The sequence below is a fragment of the Microchirus variegatus genome (assembly GCF_963457635.1).
Source record: "Microchirus variegatus genome assembly, chromosome: 11".
NCBI classification, from domain to species: Eukaryota; Metazoa; Chordata; class Actinopteri; order Pleuronectiformes; family Soleidae; genus Microchirus; species Microchirus variegatus.
Genome location: NC_139812.1, coordinates 14,763,468 through 14,783,807, shown reverse-complemented (window position 1 = coordinate 14,783,807; position 20,340 = coordinate 14,763,468). Strand labels below are relative to the sequence as shown.

The 20,340-nt window shown below is 41.3% G+C and overlaps 3 protein-coding genes across 3 annotated transcripts in view; 2 read left to right on the top strand and 1 right to left on the bottom strand.

Moving 5' to 3' along the window:
• Window positions 1-591: 591 nt before the first annotated feature.
• Window positions 592-2,940, top strand: map10 (microtubule associated protein 10; the record flags this gene model as incomplete). The annotated part of the gene is made up of 1 exon (XM_083897369.1): window positions 592-2,940. One exon carries the CDS (start codon window positions 592-594, stop codon window positions 2,938-2,940), a length of 2,349 nt encoding a protein of 782 aa, XP_083753495.1.
• A 992-nt stretch (window positions 2,941-3,932) lies between these two features.
• Window positions 3,933-8,628, top strand: ntpcr (nucleoside-triphosphatase, cancer-related). The gene is made up of 5 exons (XM_083897256.1): window positions 3,933-4,028; window positions 5,336-5,498; window positions 5,589-5,694; window positions 7,242-7,457; window positions 8,000-8,628. The coding sequence occupies exons 1-5, from the start codon at window positions 3,995-3,997 to the stop codon at window positions 8,075-8,077; spliced, it is 597 nt and encodes a 198-aa protein (XP_083753382.1). The 5' UTR covers window positions 3,933-3,994; the 3' UTR covers window positions 8,078-8,628.
• An 8,089-nt stretch (window positions 8,629-16,717) lies between these two features.
• mymx (myomixer) overlaps window positions 16,718-20,340 on the bottom strand; it is a gene marked incomplete at its 5' end in the record, with an annotated part of 30,099 nt that continues 26,476 nt past the window's right edge. The window contains 8 exons of the mRNA XM_083897368.1: window positions 16,718-17,583; window positions 17,678-17,824; window positions 19,104-19,333; window positions 19,425-19,488; window positions 19,571-19,656; window positions 19,778-19,869; window positions 19,982-20,068; window positions 20,185-20,259. Coding sequence (XP_083753494.1) covers window positions 17,324-17,583; window positions 17,678-17,824; window positions 19,104-19,333; window positions 19,425-19,488; window positions 19,571-19,656; window positions 19,778-19,869; window positions 19,982-20,068; window positions 20,185-20,259 — 1,041 coding nt within the window. The 3' untranslated portion in view covers window positions 16,718-17,323. The remainder of the gene's footprint in view (window positions 17,584-17,677; window positions 17,825-19,103; window positions 19,334-19,424; window positions 19,489-19,570; window positions 19,657-19,777; window positions 19,870-19,981; window positions 20,069-20,184; window positions 20,260-20,340) is intronic.

Sequence of the window (20,340 nt, the reverse complement as noted above, 5' to 3'; positions counted from 1 at the left end):
ATACTTGCAGTGGATAAATAATATTAGTGAAACTGCTCTTACAAGGAATGCTATTAAAATTTCCCCCATAAACATACACAGAAAACATATATAGAAACAAAGACAACAGAACAATTCACACATTAAATCTTTATTTCATCAACTTAAAATATAATATTATGTGGGAATGCAGTCATTATTTCTTACATTTGTCCGGCTATGTTTCTTTATTATTGTTATTATTATTAGTTGTTGTAGTAGTATTGATAGTGTTATTAGTAGTAGTGTTCATAGTGTTTTTCCATACTTATTTTATACATGGTGTAAATAATTCAAACCTATTATTTTTATTTTATTATTCTCCCTTTTTTTTACTGTGTTGGCTTCTGTAAGATTGGAACCTTTCTCTTCCAGGATAATCTTCTATCATCAGTTTAATATCTTAAGTACTAAAACTACATTTCCCATGTGTCCTTGCAGCACTTTATGACGTAGAATGCACGCGACGGTTGTTTCCATGGAGCCGTTTTGAGCTAACGTTAGTGGATAAGCTCAAACTCGCTTGTTAAGTCCTTTAACTGAGTGCTATCTCGCGGCTGCAGTGCTTTCAGGATGTCAGAAGGACAAAACAACGAGACTCTGTTTTCTTTTGAGCTGTTGGTGGAAAATATCCGAGTAGGAAAAGACACGAACGTCTCCGACGAGCTAGCTCTTGCTGTTCGACTGCTAGATTTCCCAACGTTGCTCATTTATTCTCCTCAACAACATGTAAGTGATGATGACAGACACCAAGCCGGGCAGCATGAAGAGCATATACGGGGAGAATACGTCTTTTACAGAGGCAAGTCTTGTTTCTTCCTCATGAACTTGGGCTCCCTGCACACACACCTGTCTAACACTCCTCTCTATGTCATGGTGCTGGATGTGAAAGAGGACATTCCCAAATTAATCGGCTCCTCCTTGATCTCGCTGGCTAATGTGATGGATAAGATCATGCAGGACGTGGCCGAGCATGGCGTTTCTGTTCCTTCATCGCATGGAGAAAAGAGGCACGTCAGCATGTGCAGCATCACGGGGGAGAAAATTGGATTAATATCCCTGAGTTATAAACTTAAAAGTCTGGGGAGTAGTTTACTGCCACACACCGCAGACGGGAAGACTGTTAATAACACGAGAGGACAACATGGGCAAGACAACATGGAGGAGAACAACATATCGAGAGAATCGCCGCCTCTTTCCTATCCAGCCACACGAAACAAAGCAACAGCAAGTGCAAAAACCAGGATGAGTGATGACCAGCAGGATGGTACTGCCACTGAACACAGCCCGAGAGCCCAGACTCCTCAAACACTCCATGAAAATGACAACTGCTCTGAGGAAGATTTAAACTTATTCTGCCCCCCACAACTTTACTACAGTAAGTATGCAGAGGAAAAACACAGGAACACTGGAGGGGATTACAAACAACTAATTCCAGACTCTGAGGCGTTCACAATTGAAGACTCGTGCTCTGAGGATGAGCTGACTGGGAATAAAACAGTTTGTTCCCCAAAACTGGACCACAGAGTGAGATATGATCCAAAACCACCAAGGATACAAGAAATGAGTGAGGAGAGTCCTAGTGGCCTTGGGGAAACTTTACAACAGCTGCCTCTACTCAACGCTCTTCTTGTTGAGCTCTCACATTTAAATGGTCAGAATCCTCAACAGCCTTTGTCTATTCATCCCAATCTAGCATGGATTTACAGGTCAGAGTCTCCCCATTTAAGAAACTCACATTCTCTAAAAAACTCTTCTACTTCTATAGTTAAGTCTACATCTGTACAAAAAAAGGACAAACGAGTAGAGGGTTTGCAAAGCTCCAGGAAAAAGCTTGTTTTTGGAAGCACCAAAACATTTAATCTGAGATTGAAACAAGTCTCTCCTCAAAAAGTAAAACGTGAATGCGTTGACTTAATACAGAATAAAAGACAGACGAGTGTGGCCAAAGTAAAGACAAAGCCACAGGATCAATTGACAGTGTCCAGCCAAAAGAAATTCTCGAGTCTCAATGAAAATGTTGAGACAATGATGCAAAATATAACAGTGGACTCTGTGTTACAAGAAACAACCACACGAAGACAAAGAAGCCTGCAGGGGAAATATCATGATGGACAGGAAACAGACTCTGAGAGAATCTTAGAAAAACCTTCCCCTGCTGAGAGGAGAGGCTTTACATGTATTCACATTCCCAGCGTGGATAGTGACAGCGCTGCCCAACACAAACAGAAAAGTGAGCATCAGAGTGAATCCAATCGATCACCGTCTGAATCTGGCAGACGCAGAGGGGAATTTGAATCCTTAGAAGGCAGCACACACAGCAGCCGAAAGTCTTCATTTTCAGACCCCAGTGAGAAAGAAAACGAGGACGAGGACTACGCTGATGACTTCAACAGTCTCAGCGATGCCGACTCTCCTGTGAGCAGCCCAGATCCTTCTAGAGTAAACACTCCAAAGTCTCCTGTCCGCTACGACTCCGACTGCAACCCAGACTCCGTCTTACTCGACAAGAGATCTGTGTTCCCCGTGCCCCTCAAAACGTCCAGCTCTCCACAGTGGTCTCTGAGGTCCACACACGTCATTCGACCTCGAACTCGTGCCTCTGTCCTCAGCTTTTCCTCCGACGCTAGTGACGGAGAAGACGAGTCGGCTTCCTTGCAGACCGTATGCTCCAGAAAGCAGGTGACGGAGAGCGGCGGAGTGGAAAGAAGCGGAGTTGCCGACAGTTTCCTTTCAAGAAGTCAGAGGAGCGAGTCCAAAAACAGCAACCCTGTTCGAGGATTTTCCACAGAATCTGCGTCTTCCCTTGAGCCACAGGAGGCAGAGGAGATGGAGGATGAGCTTGGATCTTTGGATATGAGGAAAGAGTATCAGCATATATCTGAGCTAGTTGCCAGTAAACTCCCTGGTTACACACTATGAGAAATTACTGTACATCTCTTATATGTAAATATGTAACGTGCCTGTTTTACTTTGAGGTATTATTAAAGAAAAGCTCACTCACTCACTCATCTTCTATTGCTTTATCCTCCACACGAGGGTCACAGGAGCGTTGTGGTGCCAATCTCAGCTGAAGGGAAACAGAAGAAAATCCATGCACACACAGGGAGAGCATGCACACTCCCTGCAGAAAGACCCTTGTCTAATGTACTGCACTATGAGCATGGAAATGCGCATCATTTACAATAACCAATAATAATAACCAAGTCTGACTTAAAAATAACACCTACTACTTTGCATATTATCCTTGATCTTGTATGTAGGGAGAGTTAAAACCAGTCAGAAATTATTATAATTGTGAAAATGTCAGATAATTTAGAATTAAGTGCTCATGAGCGAAAATGGAATAAACCAGTTAACTGTGATTAAAACATTTTTATGACCAGTAAACAAACAGAAACAACAGAGTTTAATAGCGATTATTTGTTTAAATTATTTGTCTCAATGTGTTTGCACGGTGCATCAACATATCAATAAATATTGAAACTGTGTTGGTTTGATATTGAAAATGACATCACAGTATGTATTGTAATGAATTATTGCACCACAATAATTTAAGGGGTTCAAATAATGTCACTGCAGGACATAATCATTTATATATTCATCAGCCACTTTATTAGGTACGTAAAGTTTAAGTTCAGTCAGCTATAACCAAAAATAGCACCTTATCACCAACAAACTCATTTGGTAGGAGTAAATCTGTAAATGGAGCAATTTTACTTTGTATAAAATACAGTATATGCTGATTAATTTGGTGGTATGTTTTTACAAAGGTACAGCTGGATTTTTATGCTTGTTATAAGTTCATAAAAATAGACACCGTATAGGTGAATTTGCGCGTTAAATAATTCAAAACCTGCCCAAAAATAAGTGCTAAAGCCTGGTGCCCAGTGCGCATGCGTCAAAACTGTTTACGGAAGCGCTACGGTAGCACGTTGGTTGTGCTGTTGAATGGAAACGGCGTAAAACGAAAAAAATGTCCAAACACGTCTTCTTAACAGGACCTCCAGGTAATAACACACTCTGTGTGTTCACTACTGTTTTTACTCACTCTCACTGTGGAGTCAGAACAAGTCTGTAAACTGTTCCGGTCATTAACGTAATCTCCTGGAAGTTTGTATTTTCATTGGTGTTTTAACAGGTTTTTAACTCATGATACTTATCATACGAGACTTTAAAACATACTAATGATGGTAATGCTCTTAAAGGAATTAATCCCGCAGTTCTGATTCATTTAGATCGTGTAGGTTGTTATGTAGCATGTCCTCTTTTTTCCCCCTTATTTATTTTAGACGGTTAAACTGTCTTTCTGATAAACTGTGCCCACAGGCACAGACGCACAGACAGATTCCTGTCTTTATGATCCTCAGACGGCAAGAAACACTTTCATGTGTCTTTTTTTAGCCTCCTCATGCAGAGTTTGTGAGATTATGATGGTTTTGTATTTTAGTTTATTTGCTTCTGTTTATTTGTCTTTGTAATATGATATTCTATCTTATTTCTGAGAAATATGAACAGTAATATTTTTAACAGCCAAACCTCTCTGGCCCCAGATAAACAAATGAGTTAACCCATGCAGTACATATGTATTGAATAGACAGAGATAATTCATTAATAAAGCAGAAAGACTTTTTTTTAAATTATTATAAATTACACATGCCATAACGTATAATCCCCTGCAACCTGCAACCTTTAGTATGACAAGAGCCATTTTGTCCCCTCTCCACCCACATAAAATTCATCTGAAGCCACAAAAGCCATTTTACACAAATTTACTACATGTAGAATAATGATAGTTTGTTAAATTTAAGAACTACAAAAAGAAAACTGTCATGACATTTGACATTTCAAAAGCTTTATTTATACCCAACCTTTTATAAAGGAGAAAAAAATAATAAATAAATAAAACACAGAAGTATGTAGACCTAGTCCTTCTAATGTTTGTGGAAAATGTATTCGATTAAAAGTAACCGGCTTTGATATAAATAAAACAAAATTTGGATTTCATGTAGTTTTACGCTTGAGAAATCCTGCCTGGCATAAATATGTGGATCCAAAGACGAATAGGACTCCAAAGTTTGCATTCGACGTGACACGCAAAATATTCACTTTTAATTATCATCCTGATCTATAATTAAGTGGTGTTCACTTTGAAATACTAAAAATAAAAAAGTACAAGCTACAAGAAGCCACTGCAGTGGGTCTGACGAACCACATGTGACTCATATACCCCTGGTGTAACACCAAGGAAGCTAAGCCCAGATTAAAATAATGATACTGCAGCTGTTTTAACAGTGTGTCTTGTTTTTGCTCAAAGGTGTGGGGAAAACCACTCTTGTCCAGAGAGCCTGTGAGGCTTTAGTGTCATCGGGAGTGGGAGTGGAAGGTTTCTACACAGAGGAGGTCAGGGAGGGAGGCCGGAGAGTCGGCTTTGATGTCGTCACCATGTCAGGAGAGAGAGGCCACCTGTCCAGAATCAGGTAGCAGGGATGTCATCCCCCAAAGTCAACTATCTTCTCTTCTTTATTGCTTTGTTTTGACTAAAAGGCTCACTTCATCTCGACTTACAGAGACACCACTGCTGGTGCGTCTCACGGAAGAAGGGAATACACCGTTGGGCAGTATGTGGTTGACTTGCCTTCATTTGAAAACCTGGCTCTACCCCTCTTCAGAAATGTAAGATAGCCAGCATGTCGTCTTCCTTTTATTCCACCTCGAACCTCATCAATAGATCACAGTAAGCTAAACACGTCCGTGTCTCTGCACTTAACGAATCATCAGACCTTTGATTTTCTCAGCATTGATGGAATAATTGGAAGCCAGCGAACACATAAATTCCAGAGTGGCATTTTTACTGTTGGTGGTGCCGTCTGGCTGTCACTGACCGTGATTAATCTGGCATGTAAATGAGCCCGGAGTGACACCTACACACGCAATGTCAGGGAAGGTGTCTCGACCTTGGCGGCACATTTTCCACTTTCATCTCACTTTGAGTATTTCTCTAATCACAGCAGATCACACACGCTGCATACAAAAACCGCCGGCACAGTCGAACTGACGGGGAAGAATCACGTACTTGATACGACGTGATGAGCCTCTGCTGCACAGACGCTGAAACGCGTCTTCACAATCATCATGAATAGATTTTGTTAACTTAGTGACCAACATCAATCATGAGAGTCGTTGAAAGTCGTTGAAAACATGATGTGAACACCTCAGTCCGACTGATTATGGACCGACACGCCCAGGTCATTTGTTAGGAAGTCGAATTATTAACCCACATACTGTATAAGTTTAATCGGATTGTTACAAGCCCTGTGTTTTGTCTGAGACATTACAGACGTTGTTACACAGGAGAAAACAACGACAACTGCAAGAAAAACATGGTCCAAAACAAGTCCAAGGCGATGCATTTTTGTACATTTAGGATGAGGAAACCAAAATAATAAAAGGTTATAGCACACTTCGTGTTTTGCGACGAGCCATCGAAATTCGCCAAAGTTCCAATGGCTGCCTTGGCCATGCCTTTTTGAATCTACACGCCCTCAGACGAGCAAGCTAGGTTATGAAACTTGCGAAACGCCAATATATATATGCCAAATCCAAGAGGGCTGACTTCCTGTTGAGTTGAGGTCGTGGTGTCGAGAGGATTTTTTGTTCGTCTTGGGCGAACAATGTTCCCACCGAATTTCGCAAAATTCGGCGCAACTAAATTTCTGCCTGCTCCACAGGTGTTTCACCTGTAGGGGTGCTACTGAGCCATTTTGCATCTTTTTCTTTCGTGAATCCATTATTTTATAAAAATTTTCGGCAGTTCTGGTTTGCGTGGCACTTTTCGTCCGTTTTTTTTCCCAAACTTTTTGTGGATTAGCGTAAAAATAAATCAATTGACGTTTCAGTCGACGAGAGCTGTGCGAGTATCTCGCAAATACTAAATATCGCGACTAATATTGTGTCGTGACTTCAATATTGTGATGATATCATATCGTGGTGTCTTCCTACTGCTAGTATCAACTGATAAATACCTAATAATAAAAAGCTGAAGGGCGCTGTATCTCTCCCGAGCCGAGGCGTTTAATCAATTCTCTGCTTGTGCTTGTATTCTGGGACAAGGAGAGTCGACCAATTATACGTCATCGCTGAGCTACTACCGTCGTAGTACTTAACTGTGCGTGGAAGCGCGATGATCGCTCCCGCTTGATGCCAACATTTCTCTTCCGCAGGTGGGGGCAGCACGCGGCGGCGGCAATGACGGGAAGGTGTTTGTCATCGACGAAATTGGCAAAATGGAGCTTTTCAGCCAGTCGTTCATCAGGGCGGTGAGACAGACCTTAGATAGCGCTTCCTGCACCGTCCTGGGCACCATCCCCGTCCCCAAGGGCAAACCTCTGGGTCTGGTGGAGGAAGTGCGCGGCAGGAGAGATGTCAAGGTCTTTACTGTGAGTACATCTGTAAACAAACAAACAAACACATACATGTAGGTCAATTTAGCTTATAAGTCCCATAATATCTCTCATTTCACTCTGCATCCACTTGGTCTTAAGAGGACAGTCAGTCTGCTCACCACCAGTACAGGAGAGCCATGACCTGCATTATCCCTCTCTCCGATAGCGGGATTAACTCTAAATCATGCGCGTGACTGATTCAACAACAAAGGGCCGGTCTGAGACGTCAAAATAATTAATCACGGAAGGCTCGGTCATGGATGTTGTCGTGCAAAGCGCTCACTACATGCGTAGTTTTATTTCTTTTCTTAACAAGGCAGGTTAAACGTTTTGCGGGCAAACACGATTGATGTTTTCACTTACAGGACAGAAGGTCAGAGGTTAGTTGTTTGATAATCTCAAAGAGCACCATTGTTAAGTGAGGCTTACAAACTACAGGACAAGACAATAGTCTCAGCTCACTGCTGAGCTTCACTAGTGTCTGCACACTTGCTGTCTTGCGGTAATGACTTATATTTTTCCTTTCTCCCAATTAGGTGTCCAAGGAGAACAGGAATGCTCTTCTACAAGACATTTTAGCAGCACTACAAGAATGTCTGAACCACACAGCTTAATATAAAGATGCAGAAACCCTGACAGCAAGTTTTGTTTGTGTCAGTGCACACAATCAGACTTTTCTCTTTTGGATGTACGCGCACACGTTGTGACAGGCCTGTGACCGATCCTGAAGGGCATCCGGCCTGATAAAGGAGTTACTGTGTCACATGCATGTATTTATGTACACAATTCATATCCCCCCCCCTTCCTCGTACAGCCTCGAAATGGAATCCATGCTGAATAATTGATTGCGAGATGGAACACAGGGGGTGGAATTGTTCAGATAGTGTGTAAAGCCCCTGCTTTCAGAGCCAAAGATGATTTCTTCGTCAAAAACAGCTTTGTTTTATTTTTCATTTAGCCGTAGGTCTAATGGAGACTTTCTCATTTTGAATTTATAATAATAATAGTAATTTGTGGTGTTTGTTCATTTGGTTCTTTGCTCTGCGAGTCTCTCCCTTGTGTTTGTCTATTAAACCTGAGGATTAAACCTCATTAAAAGGATGAATTGGTATTTAATGACACAAATGTGTCCCATTTATTTAGATTTTTCCACCAGAATGAACAAAACAAACATAAATAAACAGTTGTTGTCTTCCAGCAGTGATATAATTTCATTTCTTGTTGGCAAAAGTCTTTATTAGCTCATCGGCTGCAAATGTTTTCAAACTGTTGATGAGCTTTTTATGTTCAGAACGACAAATAATTGTTTCACTTTTCTTTTGAGGATTTCCTGCTCTGTCCTGTAATGAGAGATAATGGGAATGTGATCCATGCACAGGGCAGCTTACAGTAAAGGAGAAATAATATCACTGGATACAGGACTTTAGAGACGTCAGTGTGCATTTGTGAAGGATTTACTTTGGATGGCGCGGCACAAAAGAGGCCTCTGAACTCTGAAGGCTTTTACAGCAACAGAACGAGACACGTTGTCAAACTATGTGACCGTCAACAAACTGCCGGGAGTTGCCACTTCACTACTTTATTTGGCCGTGTTGTCAATAAACATAGGTTTATGTTAGGTTTTAGAAAACTTCAGAGACTCAAAACACTCCCGCGTTAAACTGATTACACACATGTTCACTCACAGCACATGGAATTTCACTGAGTCTGCGTGAGCTCCGCAGTCTGGCACTTTAATAGAGACCCTCTGCTAGAGATATTTGTTCTGACATCAAAGGATCTTCAGGTCATTTGAAAGTGAAAATACATGGAAGGTTTTTTTTTTTCAGGTTTTCTTAACGCTGCTTGTATAACTGATGTAACCCGGGCCAGTTGTGCCAGCTGTGTTGTGCGTCAGACATGCTGCTGTGCCAGCATCTGTTCTCTGGCCAAACGCTGACGTTTCCTCTGGATCAGCTGGCACCGACAATCACACCCCGAGTTGGCTCCAAAAAACATCGCGTCTGTTTGTATTTTTTGCAGCAGCGTAGAAATATGACGTTGCATCATTATTGTTGATGCCGACTCGACAGACTCTGGTGGTGTGTTGTTCATATACGCCAGGCATTACTGCTGAGGTAGCTCTCTGTGTGCCCTGCAGCAGAGCAGTTATGTAACAGGAACTGTGCCAGTTTTAAGGAGAAAGGGTGCATGGAAGCATTTGATGGGATATGATGTTATTTGGGAACTATATTTATCAATATTGGGGCCTTTTGGACATGTGACCTACAGCCAGTGGTCGTCGTTGCCGGGAGTAAAGATTGTCGAGTAGCTCATTGTCTGTGTTGAGAAGGAAATTAAAACAATTACATTAAAGTAGAGCTGCAAGTTCAGTGGTGTAGTGTACGTGATACACAGGTGTACGGAACATATCCGCTACAAAAAGACCGGGATTTTGGTATATTTTGTTGTGCTGGGAAAAAACAAGATATTTGCAAACATCATCAATTTTAATCAGTAAAATAGTGATTGGTTATGGTTTGCACCCTGAGGTGCAAAATACAGATGACGCAAAAAACACAAACGCAAATCACAAACGCAAAACACAAACGCAAAACAAAAACCACAAATGAAAATCACAAAACACAAAAGCAAAACCACAAATTGCACAAACGCAAAACAAAAAACGCAAAACAAAAACCATAAACGTAAATCACAAAACACAAAAGCAAAACCACAAATTGCACAAATGCAAAACAAAAACGCAAAACAAACGCAAACCAAAAAAACAAACTCAAAACACAAACGCAAAACAAAAAACACAAATGCAAATCACAAAACACAAAAGCAAAACAAAACGTTTGTGTTTTGTGATTTGTGTTTGTGTTTTGCACTCCAGGGCCACCGTAATTAGTTATGAAAATAATCCTAACTTTCAGTTTAACATTAGAATAATGGCATATGTCACTAGTAAAATATGTAAAAAAAAAAAAAAAAAAAAAAAGGTCATGTTGCACAAACAGGAGAGAATTGAATCCAAAAACACAGTCTCACACAGAGAACTAAAGCAGCACAACAATGACATCACCTCAAACCGAACCCAAACAAGCTGAAACAGCCCTCAAAGTCACCTGATGTGATAAATGAAAACCACTAAATACTTGTATCACTGTTCTGTAAGACAGCTCATGTGATCATAATGACTTCAGAATGTTTCAAATCTCAAAATAGCAAAAAACGCTTGTGAAGGCTTGTTTATTTATTTATTCAATTTCAGACGAGAAACTCAGTTTCGGTGTAATGTATGTGTGTGTGTGTGTGTGTGTTTTTGTGTGTTTTACATAAACAATCAATTGTTTGTTCAGACATTGTGTCTCTGTGAGGAAAGGACACACTGTCAGGGGAGTCTGAATGTGTCCCCAGCATTAGTGCTGCATTAAAGGCCACGCAGAATGAAGTAGTGATTTAATATCCATATCACAGCGATGCATTCATTTCACACCGTATCTGTGGGACAGATGTCTGTTTAGCGCCCCCGTACCCTTTATCCCCTCCACACATGGAGAAATCCAAGGAGCTTACAGAAGATCCAGGACAAAAGGGAGCTCTCTGGTTGGACGGAGGAGGGTGAGGACTGATGGAGGGGGGGGGGGGGGGTGGGTTGGTGGTGGTGGTGGTGGGGAGCTGGTGCTTACATGAGGACATTTCTCTCCTGTTATTGCATTTTGTGGTACCAGCCCAGGAGGCACAATAACAGCTGTAGAGAGGGGGGGGGCGACATAATATGCTAGATTGTCCACAAAGCCCATGTCTGAAAGGCCAAACACCTCTGAAGAAAATCTGACATTGTTCAGAGATCATGTGCACAAAAGCCTAAGCCAGGATTCAGATTCACTGTTGATTCTCCAAGATTATTGCATGAATTATTGTGAATAATGACTTTAAAATGAAAGCTGTTTGTGTTTATAGTCTTTTATTATATGTACTTTAGGCCTTGTTTTACAGAGGCTGCCGACAATGTCTCCACAGCAAGTAAATATGGTCGAGGGCAATTAAATATTTGGGCCAATACATGGCGTCTTCTTCAGGCAAAAGTGCCTTCAAACGTCTTCAGTCGAGCTCACGACAATGTTGGGACGTTGCCTTTAATCAGCAGCTTGTTACGTACGTACTTGTACTGTTAATATTTATTGTGCATCGTTCCAATTTTTACGAAATGACTGCTTCTTCTTCGAGCCGAACATATGCAAGTAGTTATTTTTACGCAAACCAAAGCTGGCTGTCCGTGACAACAGCAGTGTTTTTATTTCTATTTGTCAAGCCAAACATTTAGTTTAAAAGTGAACTGTCAATTTGGTTTCTTCAAAATAAAAGCTCTGAATTCGATATCCAATCCAATCCACTTTGTTTATATAGCACGAGTTCAAACAAACACAGTTTCCAAAGTGCTGCACAAGAGGGTAAAACAGAGATAAAGATAAAAATATGATTGAAAAAATAAAATAAATAATGCATATGTACACATAAAACAAAACCTCATCAAAATAAAAGCTCTGAATTCGATATTAAATAAGATTAAAACATTTTGTAAAGATAGGCAAATCATTTAAGATCAGATTTGTTAACCCTTTAAGGTACTAATCAACCATTTGGTCGACCACACTATAGTCTATAAGTCACTATATCTCATTGAAAATATGAATTATGCAAACCAGGTTTATTATGAACAGACGTCTCAACCGTTTGGTAAAGGCCTGTTTCTGAAATACTGTAGGGTCTAATTAAAAAATGAATAAATAAAATATTGATTGTTGTTATTGTTATCATAAGTAAATAAAATAAAATAATACAACATTCAAATAAATATTTTTTCCTTTGCTTTTTTCTTGGTGCGTACCTTAAAGGGTTAAATCGTCTGCCGGGACACATACTGATGCTGGCTGGGCCAGTTTTTTGGCCTACAGTCCACCAATTGCTGACACACTATAGCTTATTGTGCAAAGAAGAAGAAAAGGCTTTGCCTTTATAAACCAATGAAAAAGAACATGCTATAGAGAGTGAAGAAAGTTGTGAAAGAGCATCCTCAAGATGCCTGGTTTTCGTCGAATAAAGGATTTTTTGTTTTGTCTCACTTTTAGACGTCACTTATTTGTACACACGGGACCTTTATGGCATCTTAGCATCTGATGTCACATTTCTTCCTCAAGCCTGCACATGACGAGTCCTTACCAATACTTGCTTAAGTCAGGGTAATTTGCCAGCATGTGCTGGGCGTGTGACTTTTTTTTCCACAGTTTCTGCCACAAGGCTTCACAGTGACTGACCACAGGTGATGATGTCACACGCTTCCCGAACCCTTTAATCCACTTCATTGTCCTCATGAGCATAACTAATGTCTGCCGGTGTTGGCAGGTGGGCTGATCATTTCAAATGAGGTCCTAAGGTTTTTGGAAATGAAGCCATTTGATCTGGGTTCCTAACCATGATTCCACCCCTGCTGCCCACCACAATTACATCACTTTCATGGACTCCCCGCGGCTACTTGGGAGGCAGGGGGGGGCAGACAGTGTCGGGTTTCAAAGCTGACTGCAGACCTACATGGTACCAAAGCTCTAAGATGCAGGTGGAAATCAATTTCACTTCCTCCTTGTTTGAAATAAACAAACAAAATGAGCAGGGTTTGTTTTTTCAAAAACCACTGACGTGTGATGTGTAAAGAATAAAGGTGCGTCCTTCCAGAGGCACAAGACCGTTTTGAATAAAGAGCAGGAAAGAGGTTGAGGCCCGAGGACATGTTTCTCCTCTTACACCACCATGATCCTGTAACTTGTGAGCTCCAGATCTTTTCTGAATGACTGCGGTAACCGCCGTGAGTCACCAGAATCTGGACTGAACCTCACCTTTGGGAGGATATGTCACATAAGCTGTTATTAGTGGTTAGAGAGGGGAAATGCAACAACTCAAGTGTGTGGGAGTTGTGTTCTGTGGCGCACATATCCATTGCCTCACACACACACCCCACACACACACACACACACACACACACTGTGTGTGTGTGTTTTTAGCAGGGAGCGGCTGAAAACCCCCAGAGCTGAAGGAAGCAGTGGGAGCTGTCAGCGGAGGTCAGAGGCCACAGAGAGGACACAAAGGCTGAGCACATGGTGATCAACTGATTGACCAGTGCTGAGAGCCTTCAGGCCACAAAGGATGTGGCTGTCAGTCCCGACCTGACGTGGAAGAAAAACACATACTTTACGCAGGGATTTATCCAAAAGTCTACGTCCATGTATGTCCATGCGAATAGCTGCAGGATTTGTCTATAAAATGAACAAATGTCGGTTGTTTTTTTTTTTTTTACAGAGCCATAAGAGGCTGAGTCATACAACATTCAGCTCTATAGAGTCTTGATAATGATTCACAGATTGCTGACCTGCCGTGATTAATGTCTCTGCTGGGTTCTTTTGACAAACTTGCACCACAACACACACACAGACACACACACACCATTTCTCAGACTGTTTTCCTCTCAGTACACTGTACCGTAAGCTGCTCCGAGCGTGTGCGTATGCACGCAGACGTGCCAAGACCGCACTTTGGCAGCATTTGGCAGCACTGTGTAAATGGAAAGGTGTTGTAATAATGTGATAATGCCTGCACCAAAAAGCCCCTTCTTCTTCTTCTTCTTCTTCTGTTGTTCGATGACCTGCAGACATTTGAAAATCTGACGCTGCATATACTGAAGCTGTCCTGTCACCAGCTGCTTCAAGAGCCTTTACTTTGCACATGGAAACATTACATTATATCTAAACCCTATTTTTTTGTACTCAGTCTTGTATAAAGTACCCTTAAAGTGATACTTGAGTAAAGTACAAGTATCTTACCAGAAAATGACTTTGGTAGATGTTGAAGTCACTTCACTTTAAATAATATTACAGGAGTAAAAGTCTTAAAGTATATGACATTTACTGTACTTAAGTATCAAAAGTCAGTGGGTTCAATTCCTGGCTCTGCTAAAAGTATGGAAAAATGTTTGTGTTGTTTCCAGGCCATTATCTCACTTTCTAAAATGAAATATATTAATATATACAAATCAAAACAAGTTACTAACACAACATAGCCTACCTGTAGATTATATGAAACCAATCAAACTGGCTGTAGAATGGTGTCTAGTTACCATGGTTACTGTTACTGAGTGCGATTCTCATTTATTTATTATTTTCCATACGTGTCGTTGAGCCAGCCACCTATTGTCGGCCGCGACAGCGTCATGGGTCGATGCAAGTTTTCCGAGGGCTGGCTTCATGAAAAATGAGTGAAGGATTTTAAAACCATTTATTTACATAATAAGCATCTAACAATCGGTATTCAGATGTTTAATATTGACTGAAAAATCCTCAGAGAAGTCTGGAAATTTAAGTCTGGAAAAGTATGGAATTTTGAAATGGAAAATGTGTAGGAACTCTGTAGTCTTTGTGTGTTATTGAGCAAGGCACTGTGACCCCATGTTGAAGCGTATGAACGACTGAATGGCAAAACCGTAGAGTAAAGCAGCTCATCAGACAAGAAAAGTGTTCGGAAGGTGAACGAATACACTGCTTGGATCCAAACGCGCGAGACAGGAGGCGAGACGAACGATTCGAGAGCTTTTTTTATTGTTCCTCTTGCAAAAACAAACAAAGCCACAGGAGCTCTTCCTCTTCAGAGATGAAAAGTAAAACAAAACTTAGCGCCGAGCTAATAAAGAACAGAACGAGCGAGACAGACTTGGACACAAAGTTTTCTTCAGTTTGCATAAACGATGCAGTGGCACATGGCAGAGTGACTGTGGACACTATATAGGGAAGAGGGAATGAGGGGCAGGTGCGAGTGATTACTCAAGGATCACCAGGTGACGTGCATGAGGGAATTAGTGGAGATAAAGTGCCAGCGCGACAGGAAGACATGAACGTTTACCAAAATAAAAGGGGAAGTGAAAATCAACACAAAAAAGTGACAGGCGCCTTGAACAGTACCAACTCTTCTTCTTCTGATTTGATTTGGTAGTAACGAGTAACAAAGATAGAGGAAATGTAGTGGAGTAAAAGTTGCTAAAAAATATAAATAACAAAGTAATGAATACTTAAAGGGGAAATGTTATGCAAAATCAACTTTTTATTCATTGAAATCCTTATATTTGGGACTCTGGAGGCCCTATCAGTCGGCAAAGTGTGAAAAAAGATGACTCACTCATGTTTTTGTGGTCCTCCTCAGTCTAAGTACAAGAGATAAAACACGCGAGAGTGCTGCGAGGGCAACAGTATCCGAAAACCGGAAGTCCACGAGAAGTTCTATTCTTGGCTCCACAGTGCAGCACAGAGTTCTACACAAACTTCCAGCCTCAGAGGATTTATCTGTCCTATGGATACATGTTATATATGATGGCAATGTGCCTGCTAGAGCCTGTAAATGATCACTTTTCCAAATGCTAACTGCTGTTAGCTCCCAGTAGCATCTGTGGCTGATGTCATTTCCTGTCCCTTAAGTTTCGTTTTACTTTTTTTTTTTAAAGTGGACCTTTTAGGTGGACCTAAAGAGATACTACTAAACCGAGGGTTCTGAACAGGGCTGTTTTGACAGGGTGATTGAACTGCTGTGGTGCTTCATTCTTAAGGTATTTTGACCAAAGCATGTCACAGACATGTTCATTAGAACACCAGGGAACTAGGTTAACTTGGAGGAATAGGGTATAATATATATGTCCCCTTTAAGTAGACTAACAAAATATTTGTACTTCATTACAACAGTGTTTGTACCTGCACTCAAACTTTATTATAAATACCTTTTTTTTTTTTTTTTTTGCACAAAGAGATGAATAATTATGCCACATTCCCCTCTGCAGTAATTAATCGGTCCCTCAGACATCTTGTAACGAATTGCTGAATATTTTGTAATGCTAAACAGTAGCATTTTCCAAACTCGCTGTGCATATTATTCATGATGCAAGCCATATCCCGTCAGTGGAGAACGCCCGGTTCGTTAGCATATATGCTAATTGACATTATGGATGTGTGGATTTAAATCAAGTTTTTTAAATATGCAAAAGTAATGATGCTGAAGATGATCTTAACCAAGCCGGGCGCTGGCTTTTTATCTCTCTGTTCATCTAATCCCTCTTTTCTCTTCAAAGCCCTTTAGCCACGACAACATAGATGAATAACACTCAAGGACCTGCAGCAAGTCATTGTTTTTTTTTCTGTTTTATTATGGAGTCTTAATAACAATTAGTATTTAAAAAAAAAAAAAAAAAAAAGTTAATATCAAACAAGCTCAGGCAGTATCAAACTGCTTTTTATCGAATATTTTTGGTGTGTCACACACATGTAAAGAAAGTGAGCCGTCATGATCTGATACAGTAGTGCATTGTCTATTTTTAATACTTGGTCATGAAATCTGCTTTTCTTCACTGTGTCTCTGCCGAGCGGGAAAGTTTAGTGTGTACGCCGCGAACCAAAAGAAATACAAAATATAAAGAAATGTGGTTTTCAATCAACTAATCTAGAGCTATGCAGTGAGCACACACACACACACACACACACACACACACACACACGGACACACGGACACACACGCACACAGACACACACTATTGTTCCTTTCAATGGAAGACATTAAAACAAACATAGAGTGATATAAATACTTATAAACAGACCTACGAAAGGGACTTTGCTCATGAGTGATTGATATGAAACACATCAAAAAATAAAACTGTGGTTGCTCCTCATATCATAAATATAGTCAGTAGTAGCATTTTTCTGTTTTAGCGTCATACAGTATGTGCACTGCACATGAAACCCTTTTATGAGTAAACTCAATATGTCAAAAAAACCAACAACAACAACAACTCAGAGGTCCCTCTTCCCAAAGAACTTCTGGAAGACGGATTTGTTGCGAGGCCGTGGCAGGCTGGCGTAGCTCCTCAGAGCCGAGTCCTGATGGCTCTCCTGCTGCAGCCCGGCCACCTCCAGCAGCGGAGGCTCAGAGCTTCTGTTCGTGGACGTGCTGTCTGACAACTTGTCTCCAAGCACCAGGGTCACGCTGTAATTTGAGCCCTTCTCCACACCTCTGGGGGGGTGCAGCACGGGTTTGATCTTCTGGTAAGTTGCTGGAAAAGAAAACATTGTGCAGAGAAACATTAGAAGACAGAAAATAATAATAACAATAAAGCACACGCTATAGCTTGTTTATTAACTAGTTACCTGACGTGAAGGAGTGGGAGCGACGCTTGTTGATGAGCCATTCCTGACCACTGCATAGTGATTGAGGAGAGGAAGACGTGTGGTCATGTGACGCTCCGGATAATCTGTTAGTCATTGTCTGCTTCACGTTGCTTTTATTATCATCATCTAGATAGAAATGAACACAAACACAGTAAAATAAAGCAATAAAACACCAGAGCAGCAAACATTCACTATAGAAACTCCTCATTTTACCAGGTGTTATATATGTTTATATGGGGATAATAAAGACACCTTGAACCTTAACCCTTAGTGCTGCTCACGAGGCACAAATCAGGTAAATGGCCATGAGAATAATACACAACTCCTTATATGGACATCCTGGGCAGGTGTGTGTTTATAGGTCACATCTTCAGGCTTTACGAAATGTGTTTTTTTTCCGACTTATTGTTTGTTGTTGAGTCAAAGTTATGTTGTATATGAGTAGTGATAATTGTGCAGAAGTCACACAGACTGTTTTATTTCGTTTTTGACCTCCGCCAAGGAGGTATATGTTCTCGCTGGAGTTTGTTTGTTTGTTTGTCTGTCTGTCTCTCTGTTAGCAACATAACTCGAAAAGTCACTGACAGATTTGGATTACATTTTTGAGGAAATGTCTGCAATGGGACCGGGAACAAGTGATTAAATTTAGGGCGTGATCTGTGGGGGGCGTGGGGCTGACCTGCCTTGGCGGAGGTCTGCGCTCTCCGAGTGCTTTTCTAGTATGTTTGTTTGTCTGTCTGTTAGTTAGCAACATAACTCGAAAAGTCACAGACGGATCTGGATTAAATTTTCAGGAAATGTCCGCAATGGGACCAGGAACAAGTGATTACATTTTGGGCGTGATCCATTTGGGGCGTGGGGCAGGTAGGGGGCTGAGCTGCCTTGGCGGAGGTCTGCGCTCTCCAAATGCTTTGCTAGTTGTTCATAAAACACGAGCCAAGCGAACTGTATTTCACAAATTCAATCCCTTTTAAAGCATTTGGAGTACTTTTTGCTCAGGTGTGTTTATATAGTTTGTGAAAATTGCAGAATGCCTAAAGGTTGTGTTGAAAACGGATTTAAGACACTTTATATTGAATGTTCTTATAGCCTCTGTATACGTTTTAACACAGCTCTGTGCTCTAAAGGTTTAGCCCCTCATAAGCTGTGTACTACTCAGACACTTCAGCTCTTCAATATGTAATAAGATAATACCCTAGTTCCCCCTAGTGGTGTATCCTACTATTGCACTCAAATTGAATCAAGTGTAGTGGATAAAAATACATTGGTCAAAGGAAGCCTGAAGCCTTAAGAACAAAGGATTACACATCCTGTGTAATACAAGTCAATAACCAGCACATTGGACTCAAAAAGAGCATGAGTAAATGTACAGAAGCCTTTGTCTGCACCAGGTTCAATGACTTACCACAGCAGCCTCCAAGGTAGGATGTGATAGCTGAGTGTTCATCTAAACTCCTTAAATGACTCTGTGGCATCTGACTGAACTCTCTGGTGAGGACAATGATCTCTTTGCTCTGGGCGGCGGCGATGGCGCCGCTCGCTGGTTTGCGCCTGGGGAACGTGGAGGTGACATCATGTCGGGAGTAACAGTGGCATTTGGCCAGATTGTGACAAACGCAGCACAGGGACTGATTTCTGAGAAGGAATTAAACGGAAACGTTTGTTATGCAACAATACTGTGAGGATTTAAAGAGTGAAAACAAGTAATTGAATCACAGCCTCTTACAGGGAAATAGGGAGGCCTTGTTCTCCAGGAACACTTGATATTGAGGACACAGACTCTCTCTGACCTGTGAGGAAAACAAACACATGACTCAGTGTGATATAAACTCAGCACTGACACAAACAAGCTTTAAAATAAATGACGACTACCTGTGTTTGCTTGTATTTTCATCATCCACTTCCTCATCATGAAGCGTGACGGTGCGTTGAACAGATATTCAGAGCCATCACGGAGCCTAAAGGTCAGAGAGGTGATAACAAATGGGGTCAATCGCTGTGTGTGTGTGTGTGTGTGTGTGATGGATGTCGATAATCTATAATTGAATCTCTGTGACGTAGCAGTCACTGCACTCTTACTGGAGTCGGAAGCAGTTGTTTTTTTTCGTGTACTCTGGCGCGGGCGAACACTCGGCTCCCATGAGGTTCAGTGGCAGGCCACATGCAGAATTCTGCAACACAGCGCAGACCGATCATTACAGACTTCACTCTGCTCACTTTAATTATTCATCACATCATTCTCATGGACTGTCGTCTTTTCTGGGCCTTTCTTGAGCTGCTTACCCTGAGTGTATCCTTTCTATCCTGGTAAAAGCACAAGGTGTTTCTATGTAGGACAGCGTGGTAAGAGTTCCAGCCTCTGGAGGTCGCCTGTGAAAATAAGATAAGCGCGTATGTGTGTGTGAGTGTGTGTGTGTGTGTGTTGCTGACTGAGGACTTCACATTTGCTGACCAGGCCTTCAACACTGATTTGGTGCCTTTCTTACTTTCTTTCCTGCCAGCTGCAGCTTGTGCTTCCTCTCCAGCGTCCCCTCCATTGACTGCAGCTCAGGCTTTCCACTCTGTTTGAATGAACACTATGGTTAATCTCAAGGGCCATATTTTCTCATACACAAAGAGCTAAACCACGTTGCCCTGACGTC